General features: G+C 36.0%; 1 protein-coding gene across 5 annotated transcripts in view; it reads right to left on the minus strand.

Moving 5' to 3' along the window:
- Positions 1-21,652, minus strand: part of PAN3 (poly(A) specific ribonuclease subunit PAN3) — a 79,814-nt gene that overhangs the window by 9,437 nt on the left and 48,725 nt on the right. For 4 of the 5 annotated variants that reach the window (XM_064716823.1, XM_064716818.1, XM_064716792.1 and 1 more), the window contains 10 exons: positions 18,537-18,784; positions 17,866-17,970; positions 17,118-17,175; positions 15,865-16,026; positions 15,587-15,703; positions 15,367-15,468; positions 7,471-7,636; positions 6,969-7,056; positions 948-1,087; positions 235-364 (listed from right to left, as the gene is read on the minus strand). In XM_064716823.1, coding sequence (XP_064572893.1) covers positions 235-364; positions 948-1,087; positions 6,969-7,056; positions 7,471-7,636; positions 15,367-15,468; positions 15,587-15,703; positions 15,865-16,026; positions 17,118-17,175; positions 17,866-17,970; positions 18,537-18,784 — 1,316 coding nt within the window. The remainder of the gene's footprint in view (positions 1-234; positions 365-947; positions 1,088-6,968; positions 7,057-7,470; positions 7,637-15,366; positions 15,469-15,586; positions 15,704-15,864; positions 16,027-17,117; positions 17,176-17,865; positions 17,971-18,536; positions 18,785-21,652) is intronic. The other variant, XM_064716802.1, reaches the window with a different exon arrangement.

A 21,652-nucleotide genomic window follows, 5' to 3' on the forward strand; every position in this document is an offset into this window, starting at 1 on the left:
CTTCAGTTAAAACACAGCTGAAGACATCTTAAAACTAGGCATTCTTGAAGCTCTGGGGCTCTCAAAAGCCTGAGTTTAGACTTGTCAAGCCTTCCAGCAGATTACTTAGGCTAATAAACAAACAGAAGGGAAAAAAAAAACCCAACAGAAACTAGTAGAAAACATTCGCTTTCAAGGTACAGCTCTAGGAACACTGACTACAGGTCTTTCTGCAGGACTTACTACATGATTTACCTTTGCTAGATCTTCTTCTATAACATCATTTCGCATCTGAGCAGCATCCAACTGAGTATAGAATCGTGCACCAATCATAGGCATGATATCGTTTACACTGCGAAGTCTGTTTTGGTCAGTCAGCAAATACCTGCCAAAATAACCCAACCAACAAAGATTACTTCCTGCAAATGCCAAACATTATATTCCATTATGATTTTACAACTATTTAGCTTCTTGTATTTAATACATCAAGTTGACAATTGTTATGCTTCTTTTAAGAAGATACCATCAAGAAAACACAGTCAATTTGCATGTATACATTGAGTCAGTTATTTATACAAGACAGGAGTATACTTTCACAAAACTGTGCAGTTCACTCCATTCAAGCAGCAAGAACATACACAAAAAGAGAGATGGATGAAGATTCTGACTGCAATGCAATTTTTTTTCAAATGAGGAAAGGAGAAAAGACTTCTACTTTTCCCACTCAGGCTGCAAGGGAGAAAAATGCTGACTATATTGAAATGACACAAAAAGAATACCCAGCCAGAAAAAGCTAGCACTCAACTTTTTGGCCAAAAAGTCAGTGTGCCTATTTCACGAAGACAACTCAACAACCGCAGATTTACCTGTAATCTTACTTGCATTTAAAAATACCATTTTGCTTTTGCATTTGTATACATAAGAAAAGTGCTGCTATTTCCTTTAAAAGGTTTATTAAACAAACTTACAAAATCAGATTCTTCAGGTCAGAGGAATAGTTGATTGTCACCAGTTCCATTGCTTTCTGCAAATTCTCTCTTTGAATTCCTGATAAAGAATTGCAAGCCAAAGCCAACACAACTTTCCCCAGGGAGATCAGATCTGCTTGCTAACAGGGAAAACATACAGAGGTAAGATTCTTAGTATAGATAAATACTACCCATGGTACTAGATGGTGTTAAAGAGACAGTTCTTCAATAACCTTAGAAGAATTTGAGCAACTAAAGTAAGTGCTATTCAAATCATAGTTCAATATGATTGTTCAAGTTACAGTAGTTAAAAAGTACAGAAGAAAATCTGTCCTGACACCTAGCAATTTTTAAGTACTATATTTATCTTTGAATGATTAAAATTTACCTATTTTTAGCTTAAGGACAGTACCAGAGAGAACTGTGTAGTGAGCAGAAGCTCTGTAATGAGGTTCTCTGAGCCACCCACCCGCTCAATCCTGACAAGTCAAGGAGTTGGTGGCAAACAGAATAAGTCTTCTCAATATGAGATGTAGAAATAAAAGGATTATTTGTTAAACTGAAACCAGCATTTTCTGCATTCGTATCTTTTCAATCTAGCCATCCAGTGTGAATTCCATACTGGGATCCATATCACATTCTAACAAATTGCTCAAATATTTTAATCCCTGATGGACAGTGTGAAAAGATCTGAACTGTGCAAAATAACTAGACAGGCCTGTACAGTTGCCAAACAGAACAGCATTGTGTGTTATGAAGAAACCTTTGCATTACTAACACTTTTGTTAAAAGCAGAACTGCTCTTAAAAGATGAATGCTGGATACAGCCTGCTTTGCCGTAACAGAAAATTCTGCCAGTATTAATAGCCAGCCATGAGAAATGATTTTGAAAAGCTGTAACAGATTTTAAATCTCACTGCTAAAAGCAAGAGTCTAATTTAGTAGCAAACAATGACATTCATAGGAAAAGTTGAACTGATTCTTTCCATGGAAATGCTTTCAGCTGCACACAACTTAGCAAAACTTAAAAACACCTGCAGCCTTCCATGCTGGACATGCCTCAGAGTGAATTTAACAGTCAGCTATATATATGAAATTAGACTTTTCCTGAGGTTTTGGAGTTTTTTGGAGAAAATAAGATATTTTTGAAAACCTAAAAACTTAAAAGCTACTATTAATTGAGAATGTCAGTTCCATAGCCTAGAGCAAGGCCAAGCCATGTAGCAGAGAATGCAATCACACAAAGAATCCACCTTCCATCATTTCTGTAAGAAAGGCTAAAAACATCTGGCAGCATGAGAAGTTCTGGTTAGAATTTGGCAGCTTTAGAAAAGTGCTGTGATGGTGAACATGCCACAGCCCCTCACAGCTGTTCCACCCAGAGGCATAACCACACCTGCTGCCTCTGGCTGCAGTAGCTGAGCACAGCCTTCCCTGAAGCCACGTCTCCCAGGTGCTAGGGGAAAGGGAAAAATACCAAACCTTTCCAGGTTCCTCAATGCCCCTGCTGTTCCTATATCAAGTATGATTAAACAGCACAATTTGAACGTGGACACACAATACATCAGAAGTTAAAATGCATGTTATTCTTGTAACTAATGAAGACAGAAACAGGATGTGGAAAATGAGACAAATATGGACAAAGTGGTTGAAAAGGACGTGGGACTGGCATTTGCTAAACTATTTCCTAAGCAACACAGAATTTCTGAGTATTAGCATTCCTTTTTCCTTTGGTAAAGAGATGTTAATCAGAGCACTAAACCCCCTTTTCAGTGTGAACTTGCTTCCACTAACATGTAGCCAATTTCAGCAGCAGGGAACACTGGTATGGCTCTAAACAGAGGATTCCTGCTAGTGCAGTAGCTAGAAACGTGTGTCACCTGAGACAAAGGCCTTTTCATTATGATTGTTTTCTCCAAAAAGTCTTGGAAGAAATATGCATTTGTATTAACCACAGTTGTACTTCTTTCTGCAGTCCTCTACTTTACACTTAATATATTTCAACTTTTAGTCATTCAGAAGGATATAACCTATATAAATTCTGTATCATCATACAAGCCTGGGACACTGAAAATACACAGGCAAGACCCTATGAAAATTGTCTTTCTTTGCGCAGGTGCTTTCATAATACACTTGAATTAGATTTTGGAAATTATTGAGAAAGTCTTACATTTAACATCAGACAGGAAATCTTAAATTTTAGCTTTGTGGGGTTTTGAGCATTTGATTTACAACCTTAAATTTTTGTTTGTTTCACATCTACCAGAAGAATTGGCAGAGAGAATATGACACCCCAGTGCACTCCCAAACACAAAGTTTTTCAATTACAGCCCATGATTAGCTTGTTTTAGACACAAAAGTGGCTTGGATTCATCCCACTTATTTTAGGAACTTCAAGCATTCAGTTAAGAGACTGATCAATATAAGACAACTGTAATTCTGTAAGACAATTCAGATTTTGAGCCAGTTGAACTGCTCTCTGGAGGCACTTTACTATTCATTGTTAGCTGAAATCCTGAAAGAAAATGTTATCACAATACCCAATTTTAAAAGTTTTACAAGAGTACAAAGGCAATATTCTTCCTGTGTGACTCGAGAATCAATATCACCAGCTGGAAAGAACCCGTTAATTTAGGATTTCTGAGAGTCAGATTACTGTTTTAGAAGCAACTAAACTACCATCTGCTGACCCACTCTATAAATTCAGATAGGGTACATGACTTCCCAGGAGCTGGGTTACACCATTTTTTCTGTAAGGAAGCAATCCACATATGCCTATTAATTCCTAACCTATCCTATGAAAATATTCAGCTCTCACTGTTCCTCTTCTCACTTAGGCAAAGAAAGGTTAAAGAAAGCACACAAGAACTATTAGACTTTCTTGCAGCAGGAACACCAGAAATATATTTTTCTGCATTCCTGTAGTAGCCTTGCTAGTGCAAGGTACAGATCTATACTAGGTACATCATTTCCTTGTTTATATTCCCTATTGTGTTTGCATGCTCCTATGGATCATGTAAGTTCCTTTTGATCTGACAGAAAACTTCTGCTATGGTAACTATCAACAGTGACTATGCAGTAACACTAAGCTGATTCCTAACTTCAAGGAAAAGCTTTACACCTTCTAAGCACAGGCAACCTTTTGTTCAAAAATGCACCTTGCATGCAATTATTAACCATTTAATTAGTAATTAAAGTCATAAGTGTAACCTCTACCAACTTAATTTTCTATCTCTTGAAAGCTTTGCAAGTAAGGATTTTATCAGCATTTAGTTCATTGACAGAGCTATCAAATAGCATTCACTAAAAACCAGCACTAGGGGATAAACTCAAAACCAGACACCTTCATGAATGTCTCCCTGTTACTAAGTGAATTTCAAGCATGTCAAGTGAGTAATTTAAATGTTAATTGCATAGGGACCCTTTCTTTTTTTTTTTTAATTGAATAGGTATGTGCCACTTTGCCAAATGCCATAGGATACCTCAACGTACCAATACATTTGATTTTATCAGCCAGACATGTAAGTTATTCAAATAAAACTTTTTTTTTTTGACAGGATCTGTTTTCCAAAAACACTTTGAAACCAACACTACTTTTTATTTTGTTATCCTGATCCACTGCTATGCTTGGATAAGTATCAGCTCATTCATACCCTAGGTTCTGTGGATTCACTTAAAAGGATATGTTCTAGCATTGTCTTTAGAAGTATCTCCAAGTTCCTACATTTTGGTGCATTTTTTTAGAGTCAATAATAGTACTTGAGATGTCTCTTCAAACTAGTTTATTTAAATTTGGGAACGTGCATATGAAAGTTATTTTGGTTTGCTAAATTGAAAATATTTACTTTAAGCCAAAGTAACCTTACAGCCCTTGTTAAAACTTACATTCTCTTTTTTTGTAAAGGGGAGGACTTACAAATTTTGTTCCAAATACAGAAATATTTATTAAACCTTATTACTGTTTCCTGTATCACCACTTAGCTTTCCCATCTGTACCTTGCAATTGACTGAAACAAGACTTATGGACTGGGGCAGGGCAGGAAGTCACATGCTGCAGTTTATGCAGGTTTAACCCCTGGTTTTCAATGCAAGTGGCCATTCCTATTTCATTTACTTCTTTTTAGCTTCCTTTTTGTTGCCTTCATGTAACTCTTAAATGATCACAGATTAATGCGCTTAACACAGATTGCAAAGAACAATTGCATTCCTTCTACATAGCTCCTCACTGTTTTGGCTGAAATCTCTCTTTATATTAACCATGGGAAATAGCCAGAAAATAGCAAATCCTAACAAACATAGCTTTTTCCATTGAAGACAACAACAAGGAAATGCATATTAGCTGGGCAGTAAACCAAGAGATAACCTATATTTTTAACAGTCACAGGAGTCCCAAAGGAATTCAGGAACTGGGTCATGGATCAAAAGGAAAAAGGATGAGCAGCAGCTGTTATTTTGTAATTTTATCTGGCTAAGGCAAACAAAGGTAGAGCATGAGAAATGACCCCTAAATTTCAAGGAATGGACCCAGTTTGGCACCTCTGAAGGAAAAAAATGGGCAGTAAAAGCCTAGCCCTTCTAGAAAAGACAGCAAAAGAAAAAAACAGACGGTATTTACTAATTGCAATTTAGATCTTCCAAACTAAGTATTTAGGAGTATTTATTTTCCGGTTTAGCAGAGCAACCTACACAATTTGAATATTAACAACATATAAAACATGAAAAGCCATTCCCCCTAAACAAAACTAGGCATTATCAAGCAAGTCAGCTGCCATGTGTTGAGCTGCTACGGTGATAAAGTGCTTTTGACAGACTTGTGTACCTGCAAGTATTTTTAGATTTGTATCTTCAAGTATTCTAAATGTTTTTCTTTACTTGAATGTCATAATATCTCAGGAGGATCCCTTTCCAAGCTGAAATTAAAATAGACAAGTACTTAGATTGAAATAAAACCCCTCTCATTACATTTTTAGGCATGGAATCCCTTACTTATTTGTATTTTCATCTTCTCACAACTGTTTTCCACTAAATTATTACCAAAAGCCCACTGATACATAGCTGAGTGTGTGTGTATGAGTGTGAAATCCTTTGGTGTACTCCTCAAAGCACACTGAAAACTGCTTTACTGTACCATTAAAAAAAAAAGTTATTATGTTCTAGGATATGGTCTCCAATGAGCTAGTTTCTTCTGGCCAAAGTTCAAACATTTCAGTTATTACTTAAAGACTCTGAATAAGCAGTTTTCACAGTGAATAAGGTCAATTAATGAAAATAAATTAAATCCAACTCCCTACTGTAGTCTTTCACTCCCAGTACAAACAGGGTATGTGATGACTGCTGAAGTAATGTACTTTACCCTGAGGGGAAGTTAGGGAAAGAGGCACTCCTGTACACAGTGATGCTCCAGATGACTGTGGAACAGTTTTTGTTAATTCTAAAGGGGTTCTTCTTAATTCAGGAATTATGCAGAGTCCACGCTTCAGAGAACACCAGGAGAGCACGGAAAAACTAGGAGCCCAAAATAAAGATACACTAGAATCTTTCTGGCACGAGGAGAGGGTCTAAATGCAGTTAACTGAAAGATTTTACTCCTCTCAACAGGTATTCAACACTTAGTTATTTATGTTAAAATCACAAAAGACAGAGCAAAAACTATTATCATTATTTTTTACCTCTAACACTAAATGTAAGATTTTTCTTCTCCTTCCTTTAGAAATTTCTATTTCCAGTCGTTTCTGACTTAAGTTTGTTAAATACTATAGTTCAACCTGTTCAGTGAGCTTGCTGAAATTTTAGAGGCAGAAAATACCAAAATGAGCATTCACATTTATAAATTATTAGCAAATTTGAACAGTGTATGGGAGAACCAAGATCAAACCAGAAGTAAAAAAATACAGTCATTTACAGATAGATACACTGGACTAAAGTTTAATTAAAGTACTTATCTTCCAAAAGGAATCACACTGGTTTGCAGTAATCCCTTTGCCAAGCCACCAACCTAACTAGCAGTGTTTGTTGTCATACCTGAAACTGAGCCATTAATGCCAGTGGATTATTTTGACTGTTGTCAAATGTCAAAACGTCAAAGATTCCAACACAATTAACTCGTAACCTTTAGGAACAAGAAGAGAAAAGGAAAAATTGCCATTAAACTTAATTGGTTACTCAATGTTTCCTCTAGCATTCATTGAATTTTTTGATATTATAAAAGCCATCAGTACTTAGCAAATTACTATGAATCAGAAAAGACTGATTTTACTATTTGATAAAATGCACAGACAGTATTGCATTTACAAATAAATCAACAAATTTCTAAACTGATAGTAGTGGGTCTGATCTGTAGTTTGAGGGTAATGCATAAGTCTTCCCAAAATATGTTTTAGAAGACCTTTAAAAAACCAAAGTTACAAGCTTTAGCACAATGCCTCAGGCCAGTTGAGAGAACTTAGTAGCTATTTATGTACCAGGTGCAGAGTCAGCAGCTGCCAGGAACCCAGAGCACAGTGAGACTGAATGCTTTCATTACCTTGTTTTTCCTGTTACCAGAATCTTGGTTGGATCCATAACTCTGCACGCCAGTCCTGCTGTGTGAATGGTCCGTAAAGCAGAGCTGAGCTGCACAATATATGCCCATATCAAAGACTCTGGAAGCAACCCCGCATGCTGCCGTGGCAGAGGTCCATCATGCTGACCTAGAACCAAAACATTGTGAGCATCAATGGAAGGCTGCTGTGCAAAAAGCAAAGTACAACGTCTTGAATCATACAATTAACTCACACCCTCAATTTATTTAACTCTTAATAGTCCTTGAAAGACACATCTATGTTGCTTTAAAGGTGAGTTTTGGAATAGATTTTTCTGCATTGGTTGGTTTTACATGGTGTTTTTTTGAAAACGCTGACAATTCATTAGGCATTATTATTTTCATTCTCATATTCAGGGAAATGATGCTTTGAAGTTGAGAATGAGCACTGATTGATTGGAAATTTCTCAAAGTAGATGGTACATCACCATATGCAGGTACTTCAGAAGTAAAAACACCAATATCCTGAAACAACGAGTATGTACCACAATAGCGGAAACATTTTACCACCTTTATTGCAAGCAGGCTTCCCAATTAAACATTTTCTATAATCTAATGAGAAAAAAATAACAAACTAATTTCAGCTTACATGAGCAAATCAGACAAAGATTTGGAGGCTACACATCATTGAACACAACTTCACGTACATTCTGCTATGACATAGCTCCCTGTCAAGTCATCACTGCATGACCCCTGTTCCATGGGTCATATGAAAGAAATGCCTTACTCTCCTTCCAAATGAATTTTTAGTATTCCTTTCAAAAGTAAAACTCAGTCTTTGCAAACACACACTCAAATCCTACATTACAAACAGTTTGAGTAATACTGAGTCACAGATGAAAAAATGAAGATACAGATAAAAAATGTTATTTTAAGTATGATGTGTGTAATTCAAGTAAGTTGGCATTGGTTGCCTTGCACAAAATTGAAGCAGAAGAAAATACATCCAGAGTAAGACAGTACATCTCAATTTTACAAACCACAGGAGATATTTCAAGAGGTTGCCTCAGTACTGATTTTACTTGTTTTGAGACCAGCAATATCATCAGTCGTAAGTAAAATCATGTAAGCAACTGATTGGTTTTGCTGTGAACTGACTGTGCTCTTCTCTAAACATTTATTTCTTTTTAGTTTTTTCTTCGTTTGTTTGTGGGTTTTGGGTTGTTTTGTTGTTTGTTCTTGTTTTTTGAGGTTGGGAGATTTTTCCCCCCCTTTCCCCCTTTTCCTACACAACCATATCAACATCTGTGCATTTAATCAAAGTAAGCATATGTATACTTGCATGCATATGCACACACAAAATACATGCACAGTGAAAAAACGTAGAACACATTCCTGATAACTTTTTACTTGGAAATTTTACTGACTTAGGGGTCATGGGCTGAGAATGTTACAAACTTTCATTTGAGTTTTGTTTTGTCCACTTTTAAAATTTTAGTTTGCTTTTCAGGTTTAAGGCACTTTGGTTTAGATAATGAAGATCAAAATGCTGACTCCTTTAAAAAACAATAAACTTGGCATGTCTACTGAAAGCTGAATATTATGAGATATTGTTTGTTTTTTCTGGCCCCCTGATGAATCAGTATGCAAATCACTTCCCACAAAATCCATCATTCCAAGTCTCATGTAGCAAACTTGTCCCTCATAACTCCCTCTTCTTCAGAATGACAAAAACTATATTATAAAATGACTGAGAAGATACAACCTCCTGTACTAGCTGAGACTCTTTACTACTTGCTGTAGAATGCACTTTGTATTTGGTGAACAGCAACATGAGCAGCAAGTTTAACAGGGATGTGCATGCATACTGTAAGAGAGTTACATCTGTGCGAAGTATGTCCAGAATAAAAATGTTGCTATAATATCCCAAAGACAGAGAAAAGCTGAAACTTGGCAGTTATTTTTGTGCATGCATAAGAGCATCCGCACTTTGATTTTCAAATTAAGGCAATGTAACCAAGGGAAAGTCCAATATAAACTGAAAGACCAGAGTTTGACACAGCTTCTCCTCATCTATCAGAAAATCTCAGCAATGTTATTTTACTACTGCAAAAACTTACTTGAGGCTACAGTCAAATCTGGGCTGCTGCTTTCACACCAGTTAGCTGCACCCCACATTCACATACACTAAAGGTACAAGCTAAAACATGGGAAGAATCAGCTTTGAAATGCCCTCTTACATATCTATCTGTTCAAAATAAGCATGATTAAAAGCAGTTCAGCTGGCTGCAATGCTGACCATAATGTATGTCCCAAGAGGCCCACCACACCTGCCACAGACAGCACTTGAGCAAGGACCAAAGGAAATGAGACCCAAAAGCTTGCTCTTCAGGAGAAACACACAGTTGGAAAGCTTTCCAAACAGTGCTGAACACAAGGAAAAACAGCACAAGAATGTAAGTAACCATTACCCAAATGATCACAGTATTACTTGAAAAAGTGTTTTGTTAAGAGATTCCATGGTTGATTTGCAAAGGCTTCCCACCACAGGTTGAATCTATGGCTACAATAAGCAAAATTTCAGACTGTGTTCTTCCCACCTACTGCATGGCAGATTCACCTCTCCCAATAATTTCATATCTGTGATGTAGAACACGGACACTAATGGAAAAGATTAAAAATTTAAAACCTGCCATTTCAAAAACACAGGTTATCCATTATTTTTCCTTGCCACATTGGGATAGACATAAATAAATAAAAATGCTAACACTTACTTTTTAGTTCTGTGGTATGCTGTTGACAACAGAACAAAAAAATTACCCTCTGTACCAGTGTGCATGCATATATTAAGTTTTTCCTTCTTAAAAAAAGTATTCAAATGAAATTCTGTTCTCCAGAGCAAGTGTGAATCCAGGAATAGTCCTGGGGTGGGAAGTAAGACCTGGGAACACCAGCAGTAGGACCTGTTTTACATCATCAGGCACACTGAAAGCATGCCAAGAAACAGCAATTCTCACACAGTAACAAAGAAGAAAAAAAACTCAATGAGAGATTTAGCTGTTTACTAAATGGAACTCTCAGGCTTGTAAACCAGTCTTTTACATTCAGAACTAAGAATTGTTCGGTGTTTACTTGGTGTTCCTAAGTTCAAGTACTGAAAACTAGACAAATGCAGTAGTCTTCATCTGTCCTTTGGAGCAAACTGGGGTTTGGTTTTACATTTCCCCGTTTTCAACGTACAGAAAGGTTCTGAACTACTAGAAGGCAGCAGTATTTTTGTAAAAATTCTAAAGCTACTGAAAACTCAAACTTACTTTGAAAAAGTTACAGCTTTTGGCAAAGGTATTTTAGGATAATTATTAGTCACATATTTTGTCTTCAAAAACATCATGCTGACTTTGAATATTCACATATTCTTACTCCTCATCACACACTATTCATCTAGTCATCACACAACTTATTTCTTTTTCAATAGAAGGGGTATTTTATAAAAGAAACATTCAGCACGTGGGGATGTAAAAAACTGTAAAGTCAGCAGTGAAGTCCATTTTTGTGCATGACATACTACTATCAATGTGTCAAAAGCAAAGCAAGTTTCCCAGACCATGCTTATCTTCATCAGAAAGCATTTGTTTGCTGAAAAACAGAGACTGTGCTGCTGAAAACTCCTACTAACAGCATGTACGCCAGCATTTAATTATTCAGAGTGCTTAAAAGCAGACCAAAGGACATAACAAAGGCATGCTTATCTCTGCCAACCACAAAAACTCATCAGGACAAACTTTTCTGGCAGCTGCCAATAGTTACTGATAATTTGCCAGGATTTTCTGACTGTTAAGTCTTAAAGTAGATACATTCAGAATTTGGTTTACCTTTCAGTTATTGGACTGTTAAGAGCAACATTTCAGTACTTTTGGGTTAATTCGCTAATGCAAAGAGAACATAATTTCGCCAGAGATAAATGCACTAATACATGCTATAGTCTGAAGCTAAGAAATATAAGAAAGGTAGAAGAATATCAACAAGTTCCAGAACAACAGATTTAATGTTTAGAGTATGAAGAAATGTTTTGAGGACATATAAGAAGTGAGAATAATATAAGAAGAAACTTTTCAAATAAATGTACTTTGAGTATCGATTAAACGAAAATTCAGATTCCTGATTTTAAACCGTGCAAATTTAGTAAAATATGACAGAACAATGTTAGATTATCACACTGTACCATCTGAAGGAAGAGGCCGTATCATTGAATAAAGAACATAAGCAACAAATTCTAATTCATTCAGAAGTCAGAGACATTAGATTACAGCATAAAAATTAATGTAAGCTGCTATTTTTCTCCCCCACACCAGATCTCTAGAAAGGCAGTCCTGTAACAGGGTCTGTTAGAAAAACAGCAAGAAGAAAACACCCAAGACTGACCACATTGACACCAGTGACATGCAAGACAGCCATGTAAACCATAATCCTCATCTTTTAACTATCAAGGTCTCATGTTGCCAACTCAAGTGTTCAACATAAATAAGGTTGCATACCTGAAATCAAATTCTCTGAGTTCACTGATCAGGTTCACAGTGTTGTGCCTCCTAAAACCTTTATAAGCAATTGTACTAATCTGGGCCTCATGCTGCAGAGTACCCAACTTCCATCCATTCCCCTGCTTCTCTTGGGAGTCTCCTCTAGGCAGGCAGACGGCCAAGAAACTCTGTGAGGGGATGGAGAAAGGATCCGTGAAGGCAGGCAATTCTGAGAAATCAAGTTATAGGTATGCAATCTTATTTTTCTCTCTTAAATTGCTCCTTCTACTGAGGACCAGACTAGAGAGTAGCAGCTATCAAAAAAAAAAAAAAGGCCAAAGCAAAAGTATGCAGAAAGATTTGGCAAAATTTGGGAATTCAGGTGACTTCTTTTCCCCTAATTTATCTACTGAAAATATTGAAAGAGCAGGTAGTAATTGCCACAGTCAGGAGACAATTATCTTCCCTACATATTCCTGTAAGTTCTGTTGCAACAGCTCATTTTAATTAAGTAATACTTTGGGTCAAACAGACATTGATGTCTTATTTCCAACTTCCCAGATTATTCCTGCCTATAAAAGGAAGCTGAAGTAGGTGAAACAAAGGGTCCATATAGCCCATGAGCCTGTTTCAAAGACACATACACTAAAATCAGCTTGCAATGAATACTGAAGTGTATAAACATAAACAAGTAAAATATTCTATTAGTCTCCAGTGATTTGCAGCCCAGAAGTAAATATCATGACTATGCAGTCCCCAAATATTTCTCCTCCATGAGTGAGCCCACTTCCCCCTTGAACTTAGGCAAATGTCCACAATAATCTGTGAAAGTTCCATGGCTTAACTACCATGACAGCCTAGGTTTTGAATTTGCTACCTGTCTATTTTCATTGGTAAGTCCTTAGTTTTAGGCTGGAAGAAATAATTAACTTTTTTAATTAATTTCTTTGTTATTCCAGATGATTTTTCAGAGCATATTCCAGGCACTTTTAACCCCATTATATTCCTTTCCATCTTTAAAAGCATGAAAAGCAATATTCCACTTTGCTGTTCTTCATCCAGCTGTTCCACACCTTTGATCATCCCTGCCACCTCATCTCAACTTCTTTGCTTCTCTTCTACACGTTTCAAAATGCATGAGGAGGAACATAGCTTCAGAGAGAAGTCTATCAGGTACACACAACTTGAATACAATGTCTACCATTTCACTGCCCTTTTCTTAATAAGCCACATCAATCTATTTCCTATTTACTGCTATTCAGCAAGAGGACAGTATTTTCTTCAATGCACTTAACCGTGGTCCCAGACCTATTACTGAGTGGAAACAGTCACAATAGAGGCCATCACTTCATGTTTAAAGCTAGTTGCATTTTTCCACATTGGTTTACATTACATCACCTGCTGTATCATCAGTAGGAGTTCCAGTCTTGTAAGATCCTTCTGCAATCAATCACAACTGGCCTTTGTTTTTAACAATCCAAATAATTTGGTATTATCAGCAAACTTTGACAGACAATTTATCTTCAGAACAAACAACTGAATGAGTTAAGAAACTCCCAGGACATCATCTTGTGAGACCCATCAGTGATCTTCACTGTTCACTCTGTTTCTAATATTCTAACCAGGCATTAACCTAACTGAGAACCTCCTCTGCAATATGACTTCTTAGGTTCTTTTAGAGACTCTGTTAGACTTCATTGAAAACTCCAAGGTCTTATCTGCTCGATCTTCCTTTAAAGAACTTTGATAGATTAATGAGACATGACTGCCCTTTATAGGTCCGTAACTTAATTATTTTTCCAGTATGACAAAAAAATGTGCTCCCAATAATTTTATGTAACTTTTATTATTTTATCTAGAACAGACATCATTCTACTATGATTCTCTAAATAGATACAAAAACATAACTGATTCACATGGAAATTGAAAACCATGACTGGGAAACACTCAGGAGCCTAGTTCTGCACGTAACAGTCATTACCCTAGCAGTAGATCTTCCAGTTTTATCTCACCAAATTAGTTTCACATCAGGCTCACTGAATCTGTAATTACACTCTGATTTGCCACAGGATATGACACATCAAACTGGGGTTTCCTCCATCTGAGATATTACCACCAAAATCAGTGGTGGAAATCAAGTTCCATCTCCAATTAAAATGGTCAGCTCAGTGCAAAGTCAGTGAGAATTATGCCGTATTTCAGGTATCCACAAGTCTTTGAACGTATGTAAGGTTTTCTTCAAGCCTTTCAACATATTCACACGCTACCAAACCACTATACTCTTATGTAAAAAATATCCAAGTGAAGTTCTAGATGTCAACCTCTGAAACAGTTTGAATTCACAGCTAAAAGCTCTAATTTCAAAAGGCACGAGAAAAAAACCTTAGCTTCTGTTTCTCTTCATACACTGGCAGCCTAAAGACATTTAGGGAAGATCTTCTCTAATTAAAAAAATAAAGCAGGCCATGTCACAGTCATCTGGTCATCTTTAATGCTGGATCTAATTTCAGGGCTGGTCCTGCATCAAGCAAGAAGTTGGTCCAAAAAAGCTCTGCAGGATACTTTTCTATCTTAAGTCTTTCTGTGATTGCATTAAGCAGTGACCACCTCTCTTTCTCAGCATGGCACTGTTTGTGTTGCCAACACCTGACTGCAGTTTGTAAGACTACAGGGTCACAAACTGGTCCTAATAGGAAGAATGATTGACAGCACAGTGTTTTGCAGAGGAAAAGGCTTTAGCCACAAGCATATAGGCTCCACTGAGCCACTTGCTGAGCCATAGACCATCCTGTGACAGATTTCATTTAAGAATGCTTATGTAGTGACTCCATTGAATCTATGTATAAACATCATTAAAAAAATTTCAGACCTAAGATGTGAAGTTGGTGTCTGAAAAGAATAAGGTACAGGGATTTTTCAATCAATTTCTTGTCTTAACTAGTAGTTCACATTTCTAATCATCAAATAAAATACTGTTTAATGATTCCTCATAGTGAGGAAAAAACCAGAATGGTAGGACACCTAAACAGCAAGCACCAAATTGGCACACCATATCTTCTGAATTTTGGAACTACTGCCATTAAATGATAGGTGTTACCTGGTGATAGACCTGCAACAAGGACACTGGAGCTCCTGGCTCCCAGTTTTGTTCCAACTTATTTTTCTCTCAAAGAGTTATAATTCCCTTACATGCTGACATCAATTTTATATTCGTTTGATAATTTAAAAAGATTTTACAAACAGGAGGTGAAGAAGAACGCTCTCATGTCAATCAGCTAATGGCATGATTAGCCAAACAATTAAGCTGAACAACTGTTTGTGACCAGATGTTTACTGCTGAAACAGTGTGTAGAAGTATTGTATCATAGCGTGGTTTCCTTACCCCATTTTCGTTTTGTGAAATAGGAATCAGCACTAGGGTCATTGAAGTGTCTGCTCATCATAGTCTCTCCTCCAGCATGAAAATCATATGCAAACACTAGAGCTTAAAAACAGAAACAGGTGATATTTACTAACTCAAACATATTTGAAAGAAGTATCCACACATCAACTGGGGAGGAGCTGAGGGGAAGGGCAGGGGGAAAGAAAAAAGAAAAACTTACAATGTTCTCCAAAAGCTTTAGTGGTAAACACTTCACGCAAAGTTACGATATTTGAGTGCTGAATCTTTTTCCACATGTCAACCAATACCATGCACTTTGTGTTAACAAGACGGAAACCTAGGGAAAAAATGAAACCCATGGTTTAAAGTATAATGTTTAGAATGAGAAAATTTTACTTCAGCATTTAGTCTGAAACTGCTGAGAAGGAAGCAGACACTAAAATACGACTGGTACACTCCAGAATGCTAGTCCTACTGAGACAACTCAATGTTTCTCACCATGTATCCTCCGAAGGCAATAGGGCAGGTCATCTTTACTATTTACGGCTTTATAGCACGATGTAATGTACCCAAAGTTGCTCGTTTTCTGTATCCGATTGGGCGGTGGCAGTGGTTCCAAAGGAAAGAGACTGTGGTAGCTGTCCACTTCTGCAGGAACTGCTAAAATCAGTTTATACACAGAAACATGTTAGGCCTCAGCTGACTTTGAGAAAATTACTGAATAGCAGAGAAAATTAAAATGACTTCCAGTAATATTTAAATTATCTCCTCCATCATTTAGGCGCATGTGAAGTTAAAATTCACTATTTTTGCTTTAACACCAACATATTCATAGGTTCCTAAAAGAGATCCCACGGACCTAAAATTATTGTCTTCAGAAAAAGTGTTACACCAAGTAAAATCAATAGAATATATGCCATTTCCATTCCATCTGCCATTTTCTTATTTACCTTAGAATTCACCCTTATGAATGATATTTCTTTGGTGTTTTTCCTACACTGATTCAATAATAAGCACCAATTTCAATGCAGACTTCATACCATGGTAAGAACCACATTTTCCTCAGAAAAAAAGCAAGTATCAGTCTTACATGTTTTAATATAGTGGTTTATAAAACAGGGAGAGAGAAGTGCTAAAGGTTTGTAAATCAGATTAAGAGATTACCCTTGCATTTCATCAGGATTAAAACACTAAACTGCATTTTTAACTGCATCATTATTATAGTATGCACACATTTGAGAAGATAGCGCAAGCAAAAATTGTTTAAATCAAGCTGAATAAAAAAAGCCAAATCACAGTAAATAGTATATGGTTCTTCTGCCTGACACCTAGCACAAAGCCTTCTCTCATATACCAGCAAAGCCACTTCAAAACAAACTGCTTTGCTAGTTCACATACTACCTTTGAAAATATATGCATCATTTAAAGAAGTACCTAATACCTACAAAGTAATACAAAACTGTTCATCACAGGGCTTAACTGCCTTAATGATTTTTTCCTTTGTCAATTTGAACTATTTCTAACCATTAAGGAATTTCAAAACAGAAGAAAATGACAACAGAAGACAGAAAGAATAATTCATATTTCTGAAACACTGCATTTGGTTAACCATGGCCCAGGCCGATGAGTAAAGCTACATGAAAAAATAAAAACAGGTGGCAGCTTTTGTAAGAGGTTGTTAATATACATGAATGTACATGATTGCAGAAAAACATGATCACTGTTTAGAGTTTTGAGGAAAACTTACTTACCAGGAATATCAGCCTGATCAATCTGGGCCATAGTTATTAAGTGTCTGTTGATGAGTTCCTGAAGGAAAAATTAAGTTAAGTTTTGAACATTATAATGCAGCTCATTAGTTTTGAAAATTTAAGAAAACACTGTCTTTGAAGTACTAGCATCTAGTACTTCGAAAGTACTAGCACTAGTACTACCTGTACTAAAATAAAGAATTAATGCAAGTGTCTAGGGTAGAGAGGGTCAGAAGAGCAATAGCTTGAAAATTTGAATGATAAAATACCTAAATTCTTGAAGGAGCTTCAGAAGACATTTGCTATAGCTGGCACTGACAAAGGCAGCTACTACAGTAAAGCTGAAATTAATAACACTCACAGCCAGCCTTGAGATGATGAACCCTGAGCAGAGCTCTTCAACTAACACCTGCATACACTTCCATTTCAGTGGGAGACTTTCAAACTGAATAGTACTGCAGCTTAAAATAATGTTACAAAAATAAACCCATGCATGCCAAAAAACCACATCAGTAACAGTACTGAGCTGAATAGTAAATCATGGCATGCAGATTAGATTGCAGTCATATATGTTGTAACTCACCCCCACCCTCTGTTGTACTCCACTTATTACAAGATTTGATTTTTCAAATTCTCCACAGGGAAAAATTACTGCACATGTTGCAAGTGTCTATTTCTGTTCTACATTAACAATTTTTTATTTTTTGCCAAGATATTAAATTTTCCTTTAAACTCTCTAACATCTTACCTGTCTGAGCTCATCTGCCATGAAGAAGGAAGGTGCATTTGCTTTTGGCTGCATGTAAGCAACATGAGGTGCAGCTGGATGGTAGATGTGGTAGTTTGGAAAAACCTAAAAATAAAATAATTCAAGAATCTTTTTCAAGTCCTTAAGGATAAAGTAAATGAAGAGTTTTCTCACTCTTTCAGTTCAAACTATGAAATCCTCATGTACAAGTTACAAATATATTGTCAGGTATGTTACAATTTTTTTATGTGGTATTCACTTCTAAAGATTTCAAGGGAGAGGGAGGTGTATGTGTATATACGTATGTACGCAGTTATTTTCACAGTTTTGTAACTGCCTTTTTCTCCATCACTGTAAATATAAGAGCTATTTAACCTACCAAAAAATATTTTTTTTTGATGTTTTCTCATTATGTATGTATCCACTGAGACACAAAATGGTTTCCTGCTATTGCTATGTTAAAACCCCAGAAAGCTCTACACAGCTGTAGAAATATATAAAAATTACTCTGGTCCTTGTATTTCAGTAATTTTTGGATAACAACTAAAATAACTAAAAGGCCTCACCTTCATACAGAATGAGCCATTTATAGCATTAAAAATAACATCTGTAGTATCAACCAATTCAGCACTTACAAGCTCCAGACAGCTGTGTACTGAAAGCCAACATACCATTCCTGTGAGAGGTGCTGGAGTTGTGTCAGTGTAGAAGTACGTTGTTCCACCCACTGTTTCCTTCTGGATCACCTGGCCAGTAGATGGAGGCTGAGAGACAGCATTAGCGACAGACGCAGAGGCACTAGTAGGCACCATATAGTTTGCTGGGTTAGGAGTATGACTTCTTCTTCGAGGAGCAGGAGATGTATGAGGAGTTATCTTGGGAGAATGAAGAGGAGAAGATCCTGCTGACAGTGACATTCCTTAAAGAAATACAAGAAGACATTCTAGATCAAATCTGTCATCAAAAAAATTTAGCAATTTCAGAAAAGCAGCCTTCACTACCAACGACATTCTGAGCAGGTGAGACACTTAACTCTTCATATAGATAATAGAAATCCTTGAGAGATAAGACAGTAAGAGCATGACTGAACAGGTATCTTTCCCCCAAAATTTTTGTTTATTGCAGAGAAATAGGGCTTGGGAACTTAAAATACACACATGAAGAACTGAAATGAAAAACATAAGTAGCTGAAAAGGGAAGACAAGTCAAAATAATGCTGTGTCTAAAACACAGTTCATTAAACTGCAGAAAGATAAAATATTAATGACTATGTAAGTGAATGTTTACTTAACAGTTACATGAGCAGTCAATGGAGTTTGCTTAGCTGTAACTCACTTCACCTAATTATGCATGTACCTTTTATTAGAACTCCACAGTTATAAACGTCTCCAGTAATACAGCTCATAAATAAGTGTGTGAATAGTACACAATGTGCTACTAATAATAACTTCAGGGGAGTAATTACCTATTTTCCTATAATTATTGTATTTAAAAGACATCCTCCAAAAGATCTATTTGATATGTAAAAATAGATTACATCTAATGATATTAAGTCTATTAAACAGTCCTGTTGGAATTTCTAATTTATTTGAAATTATTTTATTGGCTGGTGTTCACCTTAACATTACAGGAGCAACTCCACTGATGCCTGAGAAACTCTGCTTCTAAATAAAGTGCATTAATGAAAAAAATAAGGTCAACTTTTCTGCATACACACTTTTTAGTTACCCAATAGTCTAATTACTTCAAGAGCTATTGCATCCAGAACTCTCAGATCTGCTTACTTATAAAAATTATGTGCAAAATAGACATTCCAGGGTGCTGCTGAGGAAGAGATAACCCTTCAAAAAAACTCCTTGCAGAGTTACTTACTAGCAGAAGATCTGACATATTCAGATGTTCAGATTAACACTAAGGAAAACATCTTTGGAAGGTATTATTGCTCAGTTCAGTCTGGGATGTACTTTCTTTTCTATACAGTCAGAATTGTATTAGTCATACTAAATCTTCTCCTTGAAAGAATAGAAGATTCACAGCTTTCATATTTAACATTCTGATGACAGCTGAGAATTCTTCTCTAATTAAGAATGTTAGTTATTACTCAGTTATTTGATTAAATTAATTACATAAACTCTAGTAACCAGAGTAATGTAAGCAAATATACAACTAATAAAAGCGAGAGGAATTTTTTTTTTGCATACACACTTTTTAGTTACATAAACTAATTTATTTAACTTCAGTCATGAGTTACTGTATGCAGAGTTCTCAAAATGCATCATCAGCAACGTGTAGGAGTGATTTCACACTCGTATCGTGTCCCTAAAGTAATCTCATCCCCCCTACATTTCATTTTTTTCTTTTTTAAAACAAAAGACAAAAGCATGTAAGTTTCAGTATTAACAAGTAATCAGTACCTTGGGAAAATTACTTTGAAGCTATATTACCCTAATGATATTAAAAGAACATTTGTAACCTTTCATTTAGCTCCTCTCATTTACTCCTCTGACATCTCAAAAGCCATGTTTATTAATTCAGCACAATTATCTTTTGTTCCTCAAAAATGAATAGCTCCAACAAAATGAACAAGATTTTTTAAATGTAACTAGTAAAATCATATGCCTTTCTTTTTAATTGTGTCCCTTAAGCCATTTATTCTTTTTATAAAACTGTAAATTATAAGAATATGGAAGGATAAAAGTCTGCACTTTTGTAGGCTAGAACTTTTCTTTGTATTAATACACATACATGTGTGTACACACATAGATAAGCAGTATGGTAAAATATTGCTGATCAGTGTACTAACTTAAAAATGAATTATAATAGGCACTGCTAAATGGTAACATACACAGTCTCCTAAAAATCTGTTTAGAAATTACCTGTATGATTGTAAAATATTACATATTTTGATAGTACCAATTTATACTACAAAAGAAAGTAAATTTTCATTAAGGGAAAAGTTACCTTGAGTGACTGAGTAATACTTCAATATTTCAACAGCTCTGTAAATATTGTTACATTTTTAACAAAAGAGTAAAACACAAATGCATTCTTAATCCACTGGGGAAAGATCAATTTCAAATGAAACAATGTATTAGTATTAAAAGCTGAAGGATGACTAAAGTGGCCATTAAACTGAAGCAACTCTACAGTTAATGATAACTAAGAATTGTCTTCATCTATGGAAAGTTAGTGACATGTCTTTTTCACTCTATTCCAATAAAGTGGTATTAACTGAAGTCCTCACAAGCACATCATCTCAACCCAGACAGGAATAAATGGCTTCAAGAGTAACTCAATAGAACAGCCAACTGTAGGGATCAGGAAATAAGAACTCAGCAGCCTTCATATGTATTGATGGAAAATTAACCAAAGACCTCTCTGCTTTCAAATAAACACTATAAGTACAAGACACTCAGTAATATCTTACAGAAAAGTCAAGATTGCAACTCGCTAAAATGATACTGAAACCTTCTACTACAAGTTTCCCAGAAAAAAAAAGATCTCTGGTGATTTTTAGAGATACAATTTCAAACAATTTCCACTTTAAGATTTACTTTTCAAAAAAATTTATTCCTGCCAAAGAATAGTTACACACACAAATCCTTCATGTCTTTGCACAGGTATTAATGCAAGATTGAAAGTAAAGGATCACAGCATCACACAAATCCTTTCAGATGGCCTTCCAGTCTAGTTAGGTCTCCTCTGAAAGGACATTGAGAGTTCAGTGAAAATCATCTGGCAGGCAGAACATAAGGCCTCCTCATTTCAGGAGATGAAAGAAGCTTGA

Source organism: Zonotrichia leucophrys, chromosome 1 (assembly GCF_028769735.1).
Source record: "Zonotrichia leucophrys gambelii isolate GWCS_2022_RI chromosome 1, RI_Zleu_2.0, whole genome shotgun sequence".
Taxonomy (NCBI): domain Eukaryota; kingdom Metazoa; phylum Chordata; class Aves; order Passeriformes; family Passerellidae; genus Zonotrichia; species Zonotrichia leucophrys.